The 14,588-nt window shown below is 33.3% G+C and overlaps 2 protein-coding genes across 2 annotated transcripts; one reads left to right on the plus strand and one right to left on the minus strand.

The window, feature by feature from the left end:
* Positions 1 to 3,109: 3,109 nt before the first annotated feature.
* LOC131603979 (actin-interacting protein 1-2-like) lies at positions 3,110 to 8,962 on the plus strand. Its single transcript, XM_058876463.1, has 6 exons — positions 3,110 to 3,651; positions 3,878 to 4,039; positions 4,682 to 4,868; positions 6,374 to 6,796; positions 7,589 to 7,996; positions 8,230 to 8,962. Exons 1-6 carry the CDS (start codon positions 3,254 to 3,256, stop codon positions 8,485 to 8,487), a joined length of 1,836 nt encoding a protein of 611 aa, XP_058732446.1. The 5' UTR covers positions 3,110 to 3,253; the 3' UTR covers positions 8,488 to 8,962.
* Positions 8,963 to 10,029: 1,067 nt separating this feature from the next.
* On the minus strand, positions 10,030 to 13,308 carry LOC131603978 (alpha-dioxygenase 2-like). Its single transcript, XM_058876462.1, has 10 exons — positions 13,121 to 13,308; positions 12,699 to 12,959; positions 12,461 to 12,610; positions 12,028 to 12,164; positions 11,719 to 11,932; positions 11,473 to 11,618; positions 11,149 to 11,376; positions 10,774 to 10,976; positions 10,433 to 10,676; positions 10,030 to 10,351 (listed from the first exon to the last, which is right to left on the minus strand). The coding sequence occupies exons 1-10, from the start codon at positions 13,193 to 13,195 to the stop codon at positions 10,135 to 10,137; spliced, it is 1,875 nt and encodes a 624-aa protein (XP_058732445.1). The 5' UTR covers positions 13,196 to 13,308; the 3' UTR covers positions 10,030 to 10,134.
* Between the last annotated feature and the right edge of the window lie 1,280 nt (positions 13,309 to 14,588).

Consider the following 14,588-nt stretch of genomic DNA (forward strand, 5'->3'; position numbering starts at 1 on the left):
TAAACTGTGGGGTGACATTAGAATCTATGAATATACTTTTAATTTTGACCCAATTTCCCTCTTTTACATGTTAATACATGCTTTCAACGCCATCCTCTAGAACTGAACTACTCAAGTAATTTTCATTTTCCTATAGTTGACTCGAAGTTTAAAGTCAACAAATTATTTTTTTCATCAAAAAAAGAAAAACAAATTGATCTTTTTGTTTGAATATCAAGTTGTCATTCTCTTCTAAGTTAGTTTATCTGGTGGCCATTAGTGAAGTTTATCATCTGAAAAATAATTTAGATAATTTCTTTCTCAACGTTAAAATATTAAATTTGAGAGACATCTAATACACAAAATACAAAAGGTATAATTTAATGCGTGACAAAAAAATCTTTATAAAATGAATAAATTGATAATTAAATTGTTAGGTTGACAACAAACTAGTTTAAAAAGCAAATTATAAATAATATTTATCTCAATTCTTCTTAACCTTTGAATTTGTCTCTACAAGAGCTTAGAGCAAACATGCATGTGAAATATAACAAGTAGGAGGAGCAAAGAAAGATGGTGAGAATTGATAGATTTTCATGCTAAACTTTGTGAAGCAAACAATTCTTGCAAGAAACTCTATTTCGTTGTCTTTCCGACCTTGACAATATATATTTAGCAGAAATCACAAGGTAAGTAATATTTACACATGCAATTAATCATAAGTAACTATTATAACTATACAAGTTTATTACTATATATTGTATGTGTGTAATATTATTGAAATGTAATATGATTGATCAGGGTCGAACAGACAACGAGATAGAGAATAATGGAGCAAGAAGAATGTTGACTTAACAAAGAAAAGCAAGAAAACCACTCACCGGGTCCTTACTGGCCGGATATTATGATCATGTATTGTATATGTAGCTAGTTAGATGAAAAGTGCAATCAATTCATATATGGAGGATTTAGTTTTTGCCATGCTCAAGAAGCACTATATATATGAGATCATCTAACCAGCAACATTGACTTTCAGGTATATATCTGTCTCTATAACAACTAAGAAATGAAGATCAATATATTATATATATGCATGAGAGAAAGAGGAAGAGGGGGTAGGGTAGATACGTTGAAGAGTAAACGAAAGAAACTGTTGGGTTCATCGACCACGCAGCTACCAACTCATATTTTTTGAGATTATCCAAACAACTTCTTTCTTCTTTTTTTTTTAAATAATTAAAAAACAAAACAAACCCAATGCAAGTAAATTCCTAGTATGGGGGATGAAATGGGCCCCCTCCCTATTCTTTAAGTATCATTTATGACATACTTGCTAGAAGGCACAAATGTTAAGATTAGAAAAACTTATAAACAGGTGCATAAGCAATATGGCAGAGACAAGTTTTGAGTTAGAAATGTTGTATTCTCAAAATCAATTTTAATTAATATATATTAGGGTTAAATATATAAAATATGTTTAATGTCAGCTAGTTTTGATTTTAGCCTTAAAAAAATATTTTGATTTTTTAGATTTCATGTCTTTATCTTAAGTGATATGGAATCTTCTTTGTTTATGCAGTTTGTCCAGGTAGATTTTCTTTTATTTTTAAACCACATGGATTTTTTTTTAAAGTTTAAAAAAATTATAATTTTATTATTATTTTTATTATGAGGGGTAAATTAAAATTCGCTAATATTATAATATTATAAGAGATAAAATATTTTTTTATTATGGATATAAAAACAATTATTTATTTGAATTTTTTACCGATTAAATAAAGTTTAGAATTTGTTGAATTGTGTTGGTAGTCTATCTTGACCTTATCACTCGAACTCCAGAGGAAGAAAAAGTTTTGTAAAATTTAAGGTTGGAGAGTTTGGAAAGTGAAGAATGAAGGAGAGGAAGAGTTTGACGCAAATATAACATCAAATGTTCCCGTAGATGTATCTACGAAAGTTTCTGTATGTACATCTATGAAATAAAACAGCGTTAAACAAAAAAAGAATGCTTCAGAAAATAATTCTATGAAAAACAGGAGAGTATTTTAGATAAGTCGGTGCATGCGAGAGAACCAAGGTAAGAGTCTCTCTTAAAAAATTCATATAGTTTATAGATGTAGAGATTAATTAATCATATTTATTTATGAGTTAAAAGGTAGTGCACTGGAAAAATACTTACATGAGCACTAGGGGTGGGAATAGGCTAGGCTAGGCTAGGCTTTATAAGGCCTGGGTCTGACCTACGATAAACTTATAAGGCCTGAGCCTGGCCTATGGCCTACTATAGGCTTATTTTTTGAGTCTGGCCTGGCATTTTTAAAAGCCTGGTCTGACCTGTAAGCCTATTTAATAGTCTCTCTCTTATTAATGTTTTCAATTAATTCATATTACTTAAGAAGTCTTATAGGTCGCATATATATGAACATTTAGACCAACCTATTTAGCATTTTTTTTCTTCTAATATATATGCATATATAGACCAATCTATTTAACGTTTTTTCTAATATATATACATACATAGGCCAACCTATTTATACTAATTTTAACATATATGAAAATATAGGCCGGCCTACAAAGCTTTATAAGCTTTTTTAATAGCCTAGGCCTGGCCTATTTTATTAAATAGGCTTTTTAAAAAGCCCAAGTCTGGCCTTTTTATCAAATAGGTCTGGCCTTAAGTAGGCTAGGCTATAGGCCCCTGTAGGCCGGCCTGGCCTATTCCCACCCCTAATGAGCACAAACATAACAACTGGCTTTACAAACAACCAATCACAAATTTTTATTAATTAAAAAACAAAAATATTTTTTTTCTCTCTCCTACTTAATCACAACCACCACATGAATCCAATTAAAAAAGAATTTAAATTTTAAATAGATTTAAAATTTTCTCTTTTCTTATTGGTTGTTCCTAACACTAATGATTTATGTTCGTATACAGGCAAGTTTTTCTCAGTGCACTGACAGTATAAAATAATTTTACACTGTCATTCAATAAAAAATCATAAATGTGTCAATGTGTCATGTCATTAAGTTTTTTTTAAATAAAAAAATAATTTAATTGAATATGATTGGTTGACACAGTGCATCACCCATTTTTATTTTATTTTTTACACATTTGAATTTGAACTAGTGAAACACAATTGGCCAAAGTCTAAGAGAGAGAGAGAAGAAGAGAAGAATTTTACTCTAGTCAAGTCATTCACTGATCCACTCATCCAATCGATCGTGCACTGCACTACACACACTGCGTCTCTTTTCGACAACCAACACCACCATGACCCAGCCGGAGCTATCGGAGACTTACGCCTGCACGCCATCCACCGAGCGTGGCCGCGGAATCCTCATCTCCGGCGACTCCAAATCCAACTCCATCCTCTACACCAATGCTAGATCGGTTGTCATCATGAACCTCCAAAACCCTCTTCAAGTTTCCGTATACGGCGAGCACGCTTACCCTGCCACCGTCGCCCGATTCTCCCCCAACGGCGAATGGGTTGCATCTGCTGACGTGTCCGGTACGGTGAGGATCTGGGGGACACGCAACGAGTTTGTTCTGAAGAAGGAGTTTCGTGTCTTGTCAGGTCGGATCGATGATCTTCAGTGGTCACCTGATGGTATCAGAATCGTAGCTTGCGGTGAAGCTAAAGGAAACTCCTTTGTTCGCGCTTTTATGTAATGTTTTCTTCAAACTGTTTTGACTCTTGTTGTTACATATTTGACTTCAATTTACTATAATTAGGGATTCATTTCTTACATTAGACTTACACATTTCTAATTTATTGCTTTCATTTAGCATTGATTTTTTTTGTTTTTGATGCTTTTGATATGTATGTTTGAATAAGTACTTAGTTCTTTAGTTGGTGATATTTACTGGATGATTGAATTCTGCAATGGATAGGTGGGATTCTGGGACTAATGTTGGTGAATTTGATGGACACTCGAGGCGAGTTTTGAGTTGTGCATATAAACCGACAAGGCCTTTTCGAATTGTCACCTGTGGAGAGGATTTTCTTGTGAATTTTTATGAAGGACCGCCATTTAGATTTAAGCAATCTCACAGGTATGGTATTAGGAATTCAATGGTGTTGTACTCCTTTATCCTACATCATTCTTTCTCTTCGGCTCTTTTTCAGCCAATTAGTATTAATATGGTTGCTCATCTACACTGATTATATTTTGCTCTTTCTACTGACTTATATGTGATAACTTTCCGTGCTTTTTTTAGGGGTAAATTGATCTTTTGAGATAGCCGAGTGAATCTCAGTCCTTTTCATGGCATTAAAAGTATACTTCTAATTGAAATCGTGCACCCTAACATTTTGCATATTGCCATAAGTTTTGTATGTTTTATCATTCTATACATAAAGAGATCCAACATTAGTCTTCTAAGTTTTGTATGTTTTATCATTCTATACATAAAGAGATCCAACATTAGTCTTCTAAGTTTTGTATGTTGGGTTAGTGTCATGGGTGGGATAGTTAAGGAGTGATAAGGAAGTCGAGGGCAACTTAATTCTAGCACCACTAACATTAATTGTGTAAAAAAAATATATTAATTGTTGGATCTTCTAAACATTTTTTTGTTTAAAGAAAGTGCAATTTTTTTGGTATTCATCTGTTTTGGGCTGTTCTTATCTTTTTGGTCCTTTCTGCTACTAGTCTTGATAAATTACTGATATCATGATAATTTGTTTATGTATAGGGATCATTCAAATTTTGTCAATTGTGTAAGATATTCTCCAGATGGCAATAAATTTTTAACTGTAAGTTCTGACAAAAAGGGTATCATATTCGATGGAAAGACTGGAGAGAAGATTGGGGAGTTGTCTTCTGAAGGTGGCCATACTGGCAGTATTTATGCTGTTAGCTGGAGTCCTGATGGAAAGCAAGTAAGTTAACTTAAGACTTACAAGTATTTTTTATTTATTATGGAAGGTCTCATCATTTACTGATCCCATTTTCCAGTCTTTGTCTCTCTCCATCTCCTTAACTTGTTTTTTAATTTAGAAATTAACATACTGCTATGAACTAAGAAAAATGTGATGAGGTAAAAGGCCTGTAGTAACAACTTGTTTCCTATAATTACTTTGCTGCAGTAACATTTTGATAGAAAATTATGGTGCATACAAGTTTTAAGAGCTAAGGAACGTGAATATGTTCCAAAAAAAAATCTTTGTATTTAGTTCTCTTGTTAGCTTAACATATATTTACTTTTCCATTATAATTGCTCTCAATGTTATTGCTAGCCATTTCTGAATGTATTTTATTTTGTAAGCGATGAAGAATTGAAGAACGGACACAATACGGGTATTGGATACAATATGTATCCGATACGGCGATATGTCACTAATCGAAAAATATAGGATACAATGTGCTTAAACATATATAAAAATTAAGACTTAGTTAAAGCAGTCTAACAAAAATCAAACTCACAAAACAACTTTTAACACATTACTAAACATTAAATCCAAACTAAGATGTTGAAATAGTATCGATGTCGTCTCCTCCAACATCATAAGTAAATAGGGTGGCTTCCATATTTGGTTCATCAAAAGATAACGATGCAACTTGAAGAGCTCCAACACCGTCAAAACTTTCCCATGCATCTCCACCAATGTCCCACATCTTAGTACCCCCTTCTTTGTATTCTTCACTTTTCCTACCCAAAAAACTAAATTTATACACATAGACCAAGTCTTAGGCCCTTTTAGGATTCTATTTATTTCTTTTTAATGAATGAACGAATAGGTACTCCAATTCCTTTCACAAAAAGATGAAGGGTTAGGTTGCACAAGAAGCTTCAAAGGAAGCTTTTGAAGAAGAGGGGCAAAAGAACCATGCATCACCCGTGTGTCAACGGCGTAGTCGCCTCCATATCATGCTGTATCGATTTTTATTTTTGTTGCTTTTAAATAAAAAAATCGGATATTCCTTCGATACATATTGACGATGTATCACGGCGTATCAGTATGTATCAGGGGAAGAGATTTAGCGTATCCGTGCTTCATTGCCTTATGGTTGGTTTGTTTGTTATCTGGTCTTTTGGGAAAACTTGCTTTCCAGTCTAGGTGATTTTTTTGTAAACATTGATTTTAGACTTATTTGAAAATTTAAGAACAATAGATATTTGTAATTTTATTTGCTGAACATTCATGTTTTGACTGCCAGCTTTGGGAGATATTTGTTATGGCAGTCTAAATGTTATATATAGTTTGCACAGTTCAATTAGCAAAGCTTTAGTACAAGTTTTCTTTTAAGTTTGATGTTAAATTCTTTGTATTTGCAGAATTGTTATTTCCCCCTTTGCATTTCTTTCTACTTGTCATTTTTGTGCAAGTCTCTTTACTTCCATCCCTGTAAGACATCTGATTTTCAGTTACAATGTTATCTTTAGGTGCTGACCGTATCTGCTGACAAATCTGCAAAAGTGTGGGACATATCCGAGGATAACAATGGGAAGGTGAAGAAAACATTGATTTCTCCTGGCTCTGGCGGAATTGAAGACATGCTAGTAGGATGCCTATGGTTGAATGATTATCTTGTCACTGTTTCTCTTGGTGGGACGATATCTATTTATTTAGCAAGTGATCTTGATAAAGCCCCAAAATCATTTTCAGGACACATGAAAAATGTTTCCTCCTTAACCATTCTTAGAAGTAACCCTAGAGTGCTCCTCTCTTGTAGTTATGATGGCTTAGTAGTTAAGTGGATTCAAGGGATTGGATATAGTGGTAAATTACAAAGGAAGGAGAATTCTCAAATCAAATCCTTAGCAGCTGCAGAAGAAGAGATTGTTACATCTGGGTTTGATAATAAGGTGAGTGTTTTACTAAGTCTTTGTCGAATTTGAGAGTGATAATAATCATTGCATTTTATTTTATGTCCATTTCCTTCAATACGATTTGGATAAAAAAACAAATCAACCTTGCTTGTCATTTGCATGTAAGTAATGCATTTGTTCTTTGTATGTGATAAAATAAATCCTTTATTTGGCGTTATCCATTTAAGTATATATCGGTTGAAAAGTTTGGTAGAAATTTCCATGAGGCATTTGGCTAAACCTCTTGATTTGTGGACCAATTAAATAAACAGCATATTATTGTTTTGAAAAAAATAACAAAGATACATATAGATTTAATTGATATGAACTGTTAAGTTCACGCATTTGATGATTTCTAATCGGTTGAACTGTTAAAGTTTTATCCTTACTATGTTCTTTATTTAAATTGTCATAATATGTAATGTTCTTGCTTTCATTAATCATTATTGGACCAGTTTTGTCCAAAATCTAATATTGTTGTGATCTTACCTTTTATGGCCAATATTTTTATTTCTTTTGACCAATTAATGATGTAACTTTTAAGGGACATTTCTCTCCCCTACATATTCTAATGAGCTCACTGCAAATTAACTACTTTTTTTAGCCTATTGTTCCCTGGCAGATACTTAAGAAACCTCTGTCCATGTTTTGTGTTGTTATATTCTCATGATTTCTTTTAGAAAACTGTTATCTGTTTAATCAATGTGAGGTGTGGGCCAAATTTCAAGGTAAAATAATGCAAAACTAGTGGTTTTTTAACTCCTTCATTTCCTCTCTCCTGACAACCAGATACGGAGGATTTCTTTACTTGGGGATCAGTGTGGAGATGCTGAAGCCATAGATATAGGAACTCAACCAAAGGATTTTAGCATTGCACTTTCATCTCCCGAACTTGTTCTAGTTTCAACTGATTCAGGAGTTGTCATGTTGCGCGGCACAAAAGTTGTGTCAACCATTAATCTTGAATTTACTGTTTCAGCATCCATTGTCTCTCCTGATGGAAGTGAAGCCATTATTGGCGGGCAGGATGGTAAACTGCACATATATTCTATTTCTGGTGATACACTGGTTGAAGAGGCTGTCCTTGAGAAACATAGGGGGGCTGTTAGTGTTATAAGGTATTCTCCAGATTTTTCAATGTTTGCATCGGGGGATGTCAATCGAGAAGCTGTTGTTTGGGACCGTGCCTCCCGAGAGGTGAGTACTACTTTAGAGCCGGTTGGGTTGGGTTTAAGAACTTTCTTTTTTCATTTCTTGTTTTCACTTTTAACTACAAACTTTTCCTTTGATTTTCAATTTGTTCTCTGCTTTCAAAATGGAAACATGGACCCGGTTTTGTGATTAAAATGAAAACAGAAAATGTTTCTATCTGTAATTAACTGCTTATTTTGCTTTTAAATGTAAACTTTTTTATATATGTTATTGTGCAGGTGAAGCTCAAGAACATGCTGTACCATAATGCACGGATAAACTGTCTTGCTTGGTCCCCTGATAGCAGTAGGATCGCTACAGGATCACTTGACACATGTGTTATTGTGTATGAAATTGACCAACCCGTGTCCAGTAGAAATACCATAAAGGGTGCTCACTTAGGCGGGGTTTACGGGTTAGTATTCACTGATGAATATAGTTTGGTTAGCTCAGGCGAGGATGCTTTTATCCGTGTCTGGAAGATAACCCCTCCCTGAAGAGCAAGGTTGTAAATGAGAAGAAACATTTGTTGTATTTCATATTTATTGTTCTTATACAAGGCTTCTAAAAGTAAAACTGATGAAGAGGGTTGTGCTTTATCACTACAAGTTGGAGAGTGGAGGTTTTCCTAAAAGACAAATAAGCTTTCCTGATTGTTTCTTCATATCAAAAGTCGACTTTTGCGGCTTGCAAGCTTCTGTTTGGTGTTCACTCTTGATTTAGTAGCTTGTGAGTTTCAAAATGTAAACTGTTATGGTGCTACTGTATATCATTCTATTAGGTGCCAGAGTTGTCCAGAGAATTTTGCTCGTGTTTGTCCCCAGATCAATACTACTGTTTGTTTGTAGTTGGTCTGCAGTTGTGCATGTTTGTTGTTTGTTATTTATTGAAACTTGTTTACAAACAAAACTAAGAATAATTTTGGTTTGGTATCTGTCTACTTTTTCACAGCTAAATCATATTTCCTTATTTGTGTTGCTTTTGAATTTTGAAAAAGTTTGAAAATTGATTTATGCCATCTAAGAAATTACTAGTTGAGTCGCGAACAAGGTCGTCCCTTTTAATATGTTTTGTGATATTGTTCAAAATTGTGCAAGCTAACTATTAACTACAAAGTCCCCAAAAGAATAAAGCAACGCAGTCGAACAAAGTTCCCAAAAGAATAAAGCAACGCAGTCGAACTATAGGATATCCCACCCCATAATAAATATCGTTCTAGAATACATATTCAAATAATTGTTGTTTGACAATTCTAAATGATTTCTCAAATGAGGAGAAATCATGTAATTATCCTGAGAGAATTTAAGAAATATTTGAAAAATTCAACGAGCATAAAGAGGAAAGAGGAAGATGGGGCTCCATTAACTCGAGAGCTTAGAGAAAAGAATGAGGAAGAAAATATTGAAACGGAGGGATGGTCTCCTGAGTGGGAGAGATTTTGGTCGGAAAGAGGTGTCGCCGCTTTCGAATTCTTAGACTTAGTCAAATAACATAAGGCAACATAGATGACACCGCTTTCGAAACCCTTCATTTAATTTTCTTTTAAAAAAGAACGTAGGAGAAAATATTGGAGCAGAGAATAGGTTTCATGATTGAAAGACATTTTAATTAGGAAGAAGTGACGACGCTTCTGAAATCTTAGACTTAGTGAAATGACAGAAGACAAAGGACATATGAGGTGGCACCACTTCCAAAACCCAAAATTAAATTTTTCTTTTTTAAAAAATGTGGGAGAAAAGAATGGAGCGGAAGAATGTTCCCTTAAGTGGGAGAGATTTCGGTTGGAAAGAGGCAACATGGTTCTTAAAATCTTAGACTCAATCAAATAACGAAAGACAACTTAAATTCAATCAAATAACGGAAGACAACAGAGAAATGAGGTGGCACCATTTAAATTTATTTTTTAAAAAAATAAATTTGTTAATGCCAAAAAAGTTCCATATAATTATTCTTCCTGCTGTTCTCAAAATTTCTGAAAAGCTTTACCATGTAGAATGGGCTATAGAGCAGTAAACTATGCTCAAGTTAAAAGACATAAATACAAAGAAAACTTTCTGAAAAGCTTTATTAAGGTAACAGTATGGGAGTAAAACTGTGACTTAGATACACAAGTGATTCTAAACCAACCATTATTTTTCTGCTGCTTATCTCAAATATATAGGTAAGAATTTCTTAGGATCTGGCTTTGCATCCCACACAGAAAACGCACTTGAGCTTGACATCATATTTTCGGTCATTTCAGGGAAGTGCCTATCAATAACATCCTTCAAACTTTCTGTTTTGTTCACCCATTCAAGCCCTTCATTTGTGTATGTTTTCGCGTTGAAATTTGTCGTGAAGAAACGATCAGCTTCTAGCCTCCTAAACACCATAATCATCACATAAAACCATAAGATCCCAAATCAAATTTTAGTTTCATACTATATAGAGCTGAAAACTTACCTTGAAGCCATGATCACAAAGATAAAGAAAGCGGTTTCACTTATAGCAAACCCTTTTATCTTCTTCTCTGCATGAAGACCGATAATCAAGTCCAGCTTCTCAACATCATTGTCATATATCTCTTTGAGAGCTTCAGTGACTTCTACATCATCGGTTAAATCTTCCCACTTGCTAATCGGAATCATCAGTAAGTTTCTTCGGAACTCATTATACCTTGGGACTCCCCGTTCTCTATCTCTATAAACTGATAGAAGAAGATTCATCGTTTTAGAACAAGTTAATCATAATGTAAAGTTATAAAGTACGAAGTCATGCCTACAAAATGTAATGCATTACGCTACCTTCCATAGTAGCCATGTCAACTGGATCAGGTCTTTCTTCTCCATCAATATCATGTGAAATGAGGTTTCTTAGCCATGAAGGAAAGTTCCATAAAGCAACTGCACCACATGATTGATGACCCATGGATACTAACATTTGCTCCATTCCTATTTTAGAAAGCCTTTTCTCCCCGTGTTTTCCTATCAATTCTTCCATTGGGACCCTAAAAAACATATATGCAATTGTACTTGATATTTTTTCGTATTTTTGCTTTATGCACAATGCAGAAAACTTTCAAGAGACGGAAAAGGAAGTAACTCAATCTCAGAGGAAACATAAAAGTTTCTTAAATCTTAGGTGCAAAACTAGAATAATTGAGAGGGATAAGAGTATACTTTTCATGTATTGGAAGAGATTTGTTCGCGCCTGTTGTGGGCTTGAGTTTTCGAAGGACAATCTCCTCAGGTAGGAGTGTGTGCATTCTGTAAACACTCGTGAATTCTTCGGTAAGTGAATAAGGAACTCCATGATCTCGCGGCTTCTTAAGACCGACTAATCCACTAAGTTCGGGTCCGAAAATGTTTCCGAATAAATCTTTGACTTTCTTCCCAAAAAATCCATACCTGCCAAAGGAAAATAAAAGGTTTCACTATTCCTGTATAGACAACTTCCTTAGTCTTCTTCAAAGTATATTTTTCTGCAACGCTATTTAGACTTACCAGTTGGTCCGCATCGACGCCCGAAGAGTATCGGTTTTTAAGAGCTCTACAGTCCAATCGATTGTATGGATTTTCGCAATGACTGCTGAAGTCACCAATCTTGCATACCTATAGAGTTGCTCATCATCAAAATCAGGATAGTGTTCCTGTAAGAAAAGAAAAAAATACCGATTGAATTATTTTTCGATGCAAAAAATTATCGCAGATGGAGCCAAGTTATGCACAGATGAAAATAATTAGACTTACTTTTAGCATGTCACATACTGCATTATGCTCTTTGATAAACAAAGCCTGCAGAAGGCTATAACCTGCCCATGTGTTTCGAACATCGCCCGACACAGGAATACCCTTCTCATCATGCTCAAGAAGTCCATCTTCCGAGATCTTCAGCTTTCCATCTCTGAATGTTCTCACTCTACTCATTCCCTTCTCATTGTTCCCATATATCACACTTCCATCCCTAATAATTCACTCACCAAAAATACACTTACGCTGAGAATGCTTACGAATTAAACTCTTACGATATTAGATCGAGTGTCGAGATGTTCTACTTACCACCACGGAGTCCTGGTGTTTTGGAAGCCAAACTTGGCATTCGAAGAGCCGGTTTGGAATTTCTTAGTCTTGAAAAACTTGAAAGTCTTCAGAGGACAGCCACTTGCAAAACCTTCATCAGGAACACTAAGTTCCACCTGTTCCAAGAAATTGCAAGAAATTATGCCAAGATCCAAAGCAGGGGCCGTCTTTGAGGGCGTGTAAGGCGGACTACCGCAGAGGTCCCAAATATTTACATGATTAAACCATAGCTAAATAGGGCCTCATAAAATATTTGTCACGGTTAAATCATGGTTAATTATGGCCTCTAATTGTTTTGTTATGGTTGAATCGCGGCTAACCTACACAGGATCTCCAAAAACTTAAGACGACTCTGATCCAAAGTATATGCTAAAAATTGCAAAAAAAAAAAAAAAAGCTAAAAATATTAGACCTGTTCAGTGTCCTCCAAATGATCAATCCAATCATGAATCATGAACTGTATCCACGAACAAGCTATCATATTGAATTGATCCCCCGAGTCTACGAAACTCTTCCTTGCCAGAAGCTTCGATGCCACCACAGCAGGATGAGGATCAAGCAGCTGCACACACACACACAACATCCATAATCAACAAATTAACAAACTAACTTCAAAATTACATCGATTAACTCGACTATCTCCAAATTACCCCATAATTTAACGCGGTTGGAGGCATATTCCGTCCGAAACAAGTTCCCTGACTACCAACCAAATGATCATCGGGGTCGTTACAAGTACCCGCCGCAGTCCGATACGCATAGTGTTGCTTATCATAGTTAACACCATTCTCTCCTCCAACATGTAACAGATTGTAACGATAGTGTAAGCGTCTCCTAATTCCCAAATATGCTAACCCCAACAACACTGGAAGCCTATGCCACAACAAAACCTTGTCCACAAAATGTATCACCTATACATAAATTCAACATCATCATCACAAAAATAAAATGCCAATCACTATAATTAACCTCTATATAGTCTACAAACTATACAATATGAAATATAACTATATATATAATCAAGATTATACAGAAATAGCAGACACAACATATAGAGTTTTGAGATACTTACATAGAAGAGTATGGTATCAAAGAGAGTCATTTTGGCAACAAGAGATTGGAGCTGAGGATGAAGGAATGGTGCCATGGTTGAATTTTTGGAGAAAATTTGTGTCTAGAACTTTCAACTGTGAATTACTTGTTAGAGATTGTTTCTTAAATAGAGTTTGTCTTTTTCATTCATTCTTCATTCACAAAAAAGAAAGTTTATTCTTTCATCTCTTATCATTATTATACAAAACAAAAATATATTTATCATTATTATAAGGATGAGATATTTTGTTATTACATTTAGTATAATATTTATTTAATTTAAAACTATTTAATAAGGATAACAGAGTGAATTTTATTACTAAATATAAAAAATAACCGTTTCGGGAAATTTAATTTATGATTTATAAGAAAACTTAGGAAGTTGGTTACTCTTATTAAATTTTTTTAATTAATTCAAATAATGGTATCACTATGATGAAATATTTTACAATTTTATAAAGTGATTTTGCTATACAATAAGTATGTAATCATTTGACATAAATTTAAATTTTAAAGCATTTATGTTGAATTAATTATTTCAAATTAATTTTATTAGAAAATTTAAATTTCAAAGATAAATTTCTATCTTATTAAAAAAAAGAAGATAAGTTCATATTAATTAATTTGAATGAATAGAAAAGAATATCAACTGAAGAATTGAATATAGAAAAGTGAGTTACACTCTTACAACAAAATTTAAAGAACTGTTGTTTAAAAAAGTTAATAAACATTTTGAATAGGATTACTTTCAATATTTTTTTATTAAAAACAAATTGCATTAAATTATAATTGTGAAAGTAATTTATTTTAAAATGTAGCCGACATTTGAGACTAAGTCAGAAAAAAAAAAAAGACAATTAATAACATACAGCAAAGTAGATATTTTGATCCCTTAAAAAAGTGCTAATAATTTTAATATATAAATTTCACTGGCTTTTTAAGAATTACTATTAACTAATTTTAGTGATAAAATAAGTTTAATTTTTCAAAGTAATCTTAATACTAATATAGTATAGTAGTAGTAGTTAGTTGAATGGTTACTTTTAATTTATTTATTTTTGGCAAAAAGAGTTATTTCCAAAACATTTTTGAAAGGAAAGATGAACAAATGAGAGACTAGAAGAAAACTTTAAAACTAGCAAACTCTAAAGAGAATAGTTGTTATAAAGAGAATAGTTGTCATGTAATGTCAATGTAAAATATTAATATTTGCATAATAATTACTCATAAGTAATATTTTATATATAATAAAAGAAAAAGTTAAACATTTATAAAAAATTTAACGGTTATAATTTTTTTACTGTTTAAAATTTCTTTACACTTTCAAAATATTTTAATTAAATTCAATTTTAAAATTAGGCATGAGAGATTCATCCTCTAAGGTCTTGAATGATATTATATTAGTAGCTCATAAATACATTGAAGATGCAATCAACAAACCATCAAAT

The sequence above is a fragment of the Vicia villosa genome, linkage group LG5 (assembly GCF_029867415.1).
Source record: "Vicia villosa cultivar HV-30 ecotype Madison, WI linkage group LG5, Vvil1.0, whole genome shotgun sequence".
Lineage (NCBI taxonomy): Eukaryota > Viridiplantae > Streptophyta > Magnoliopsida > Fabales > Fabaceae > Vicia > Vicia villosa.

Coding starts and splice junctions, on each gene's coding strand:
- LOC131603979 (XM_058876463.1), top strand. CDS start 3,254: ATGACCCAGCCGGAGCTATCGGAGACTTACGCCTGCACGCCATCCACC. Junction 4,869..6,373: donor GGAGTCCTGATGGAAAGCAA/GTAAGTTAACTT, acceptor TGTTATCTTTAG/GTGCTGACCGTATCTGCTGA. Junction 7,997..8,229: donor GGGACCGTGCCTCCCGAGAG/GTGAGTACTACT, acceptor GTTATTGTGCAG/GTGAAGCTCAAGAACATGCT.
- LOC131603978 (XM_058876462.1), bottom strand. CDS start 13,195: ATGGCACCATTCCTTCATCCTCAGCTCCAATCTCTTGTTGCCAAAATG. Junction 12,611..12,698: donor CAACCGCGTTAAATTATGGG/GTAATTTGGAGA, acceptor GTGTGTGTGCAG/CTGCTTGATCCTCATCCTGC. Junction 11,377..11,472: donor GCGTCGATGCGGACCAACTG/GTAAGTCTAAAT, acceptor TTCCTTTGGCAG/GTATGGATTTTTTGGGAAGA.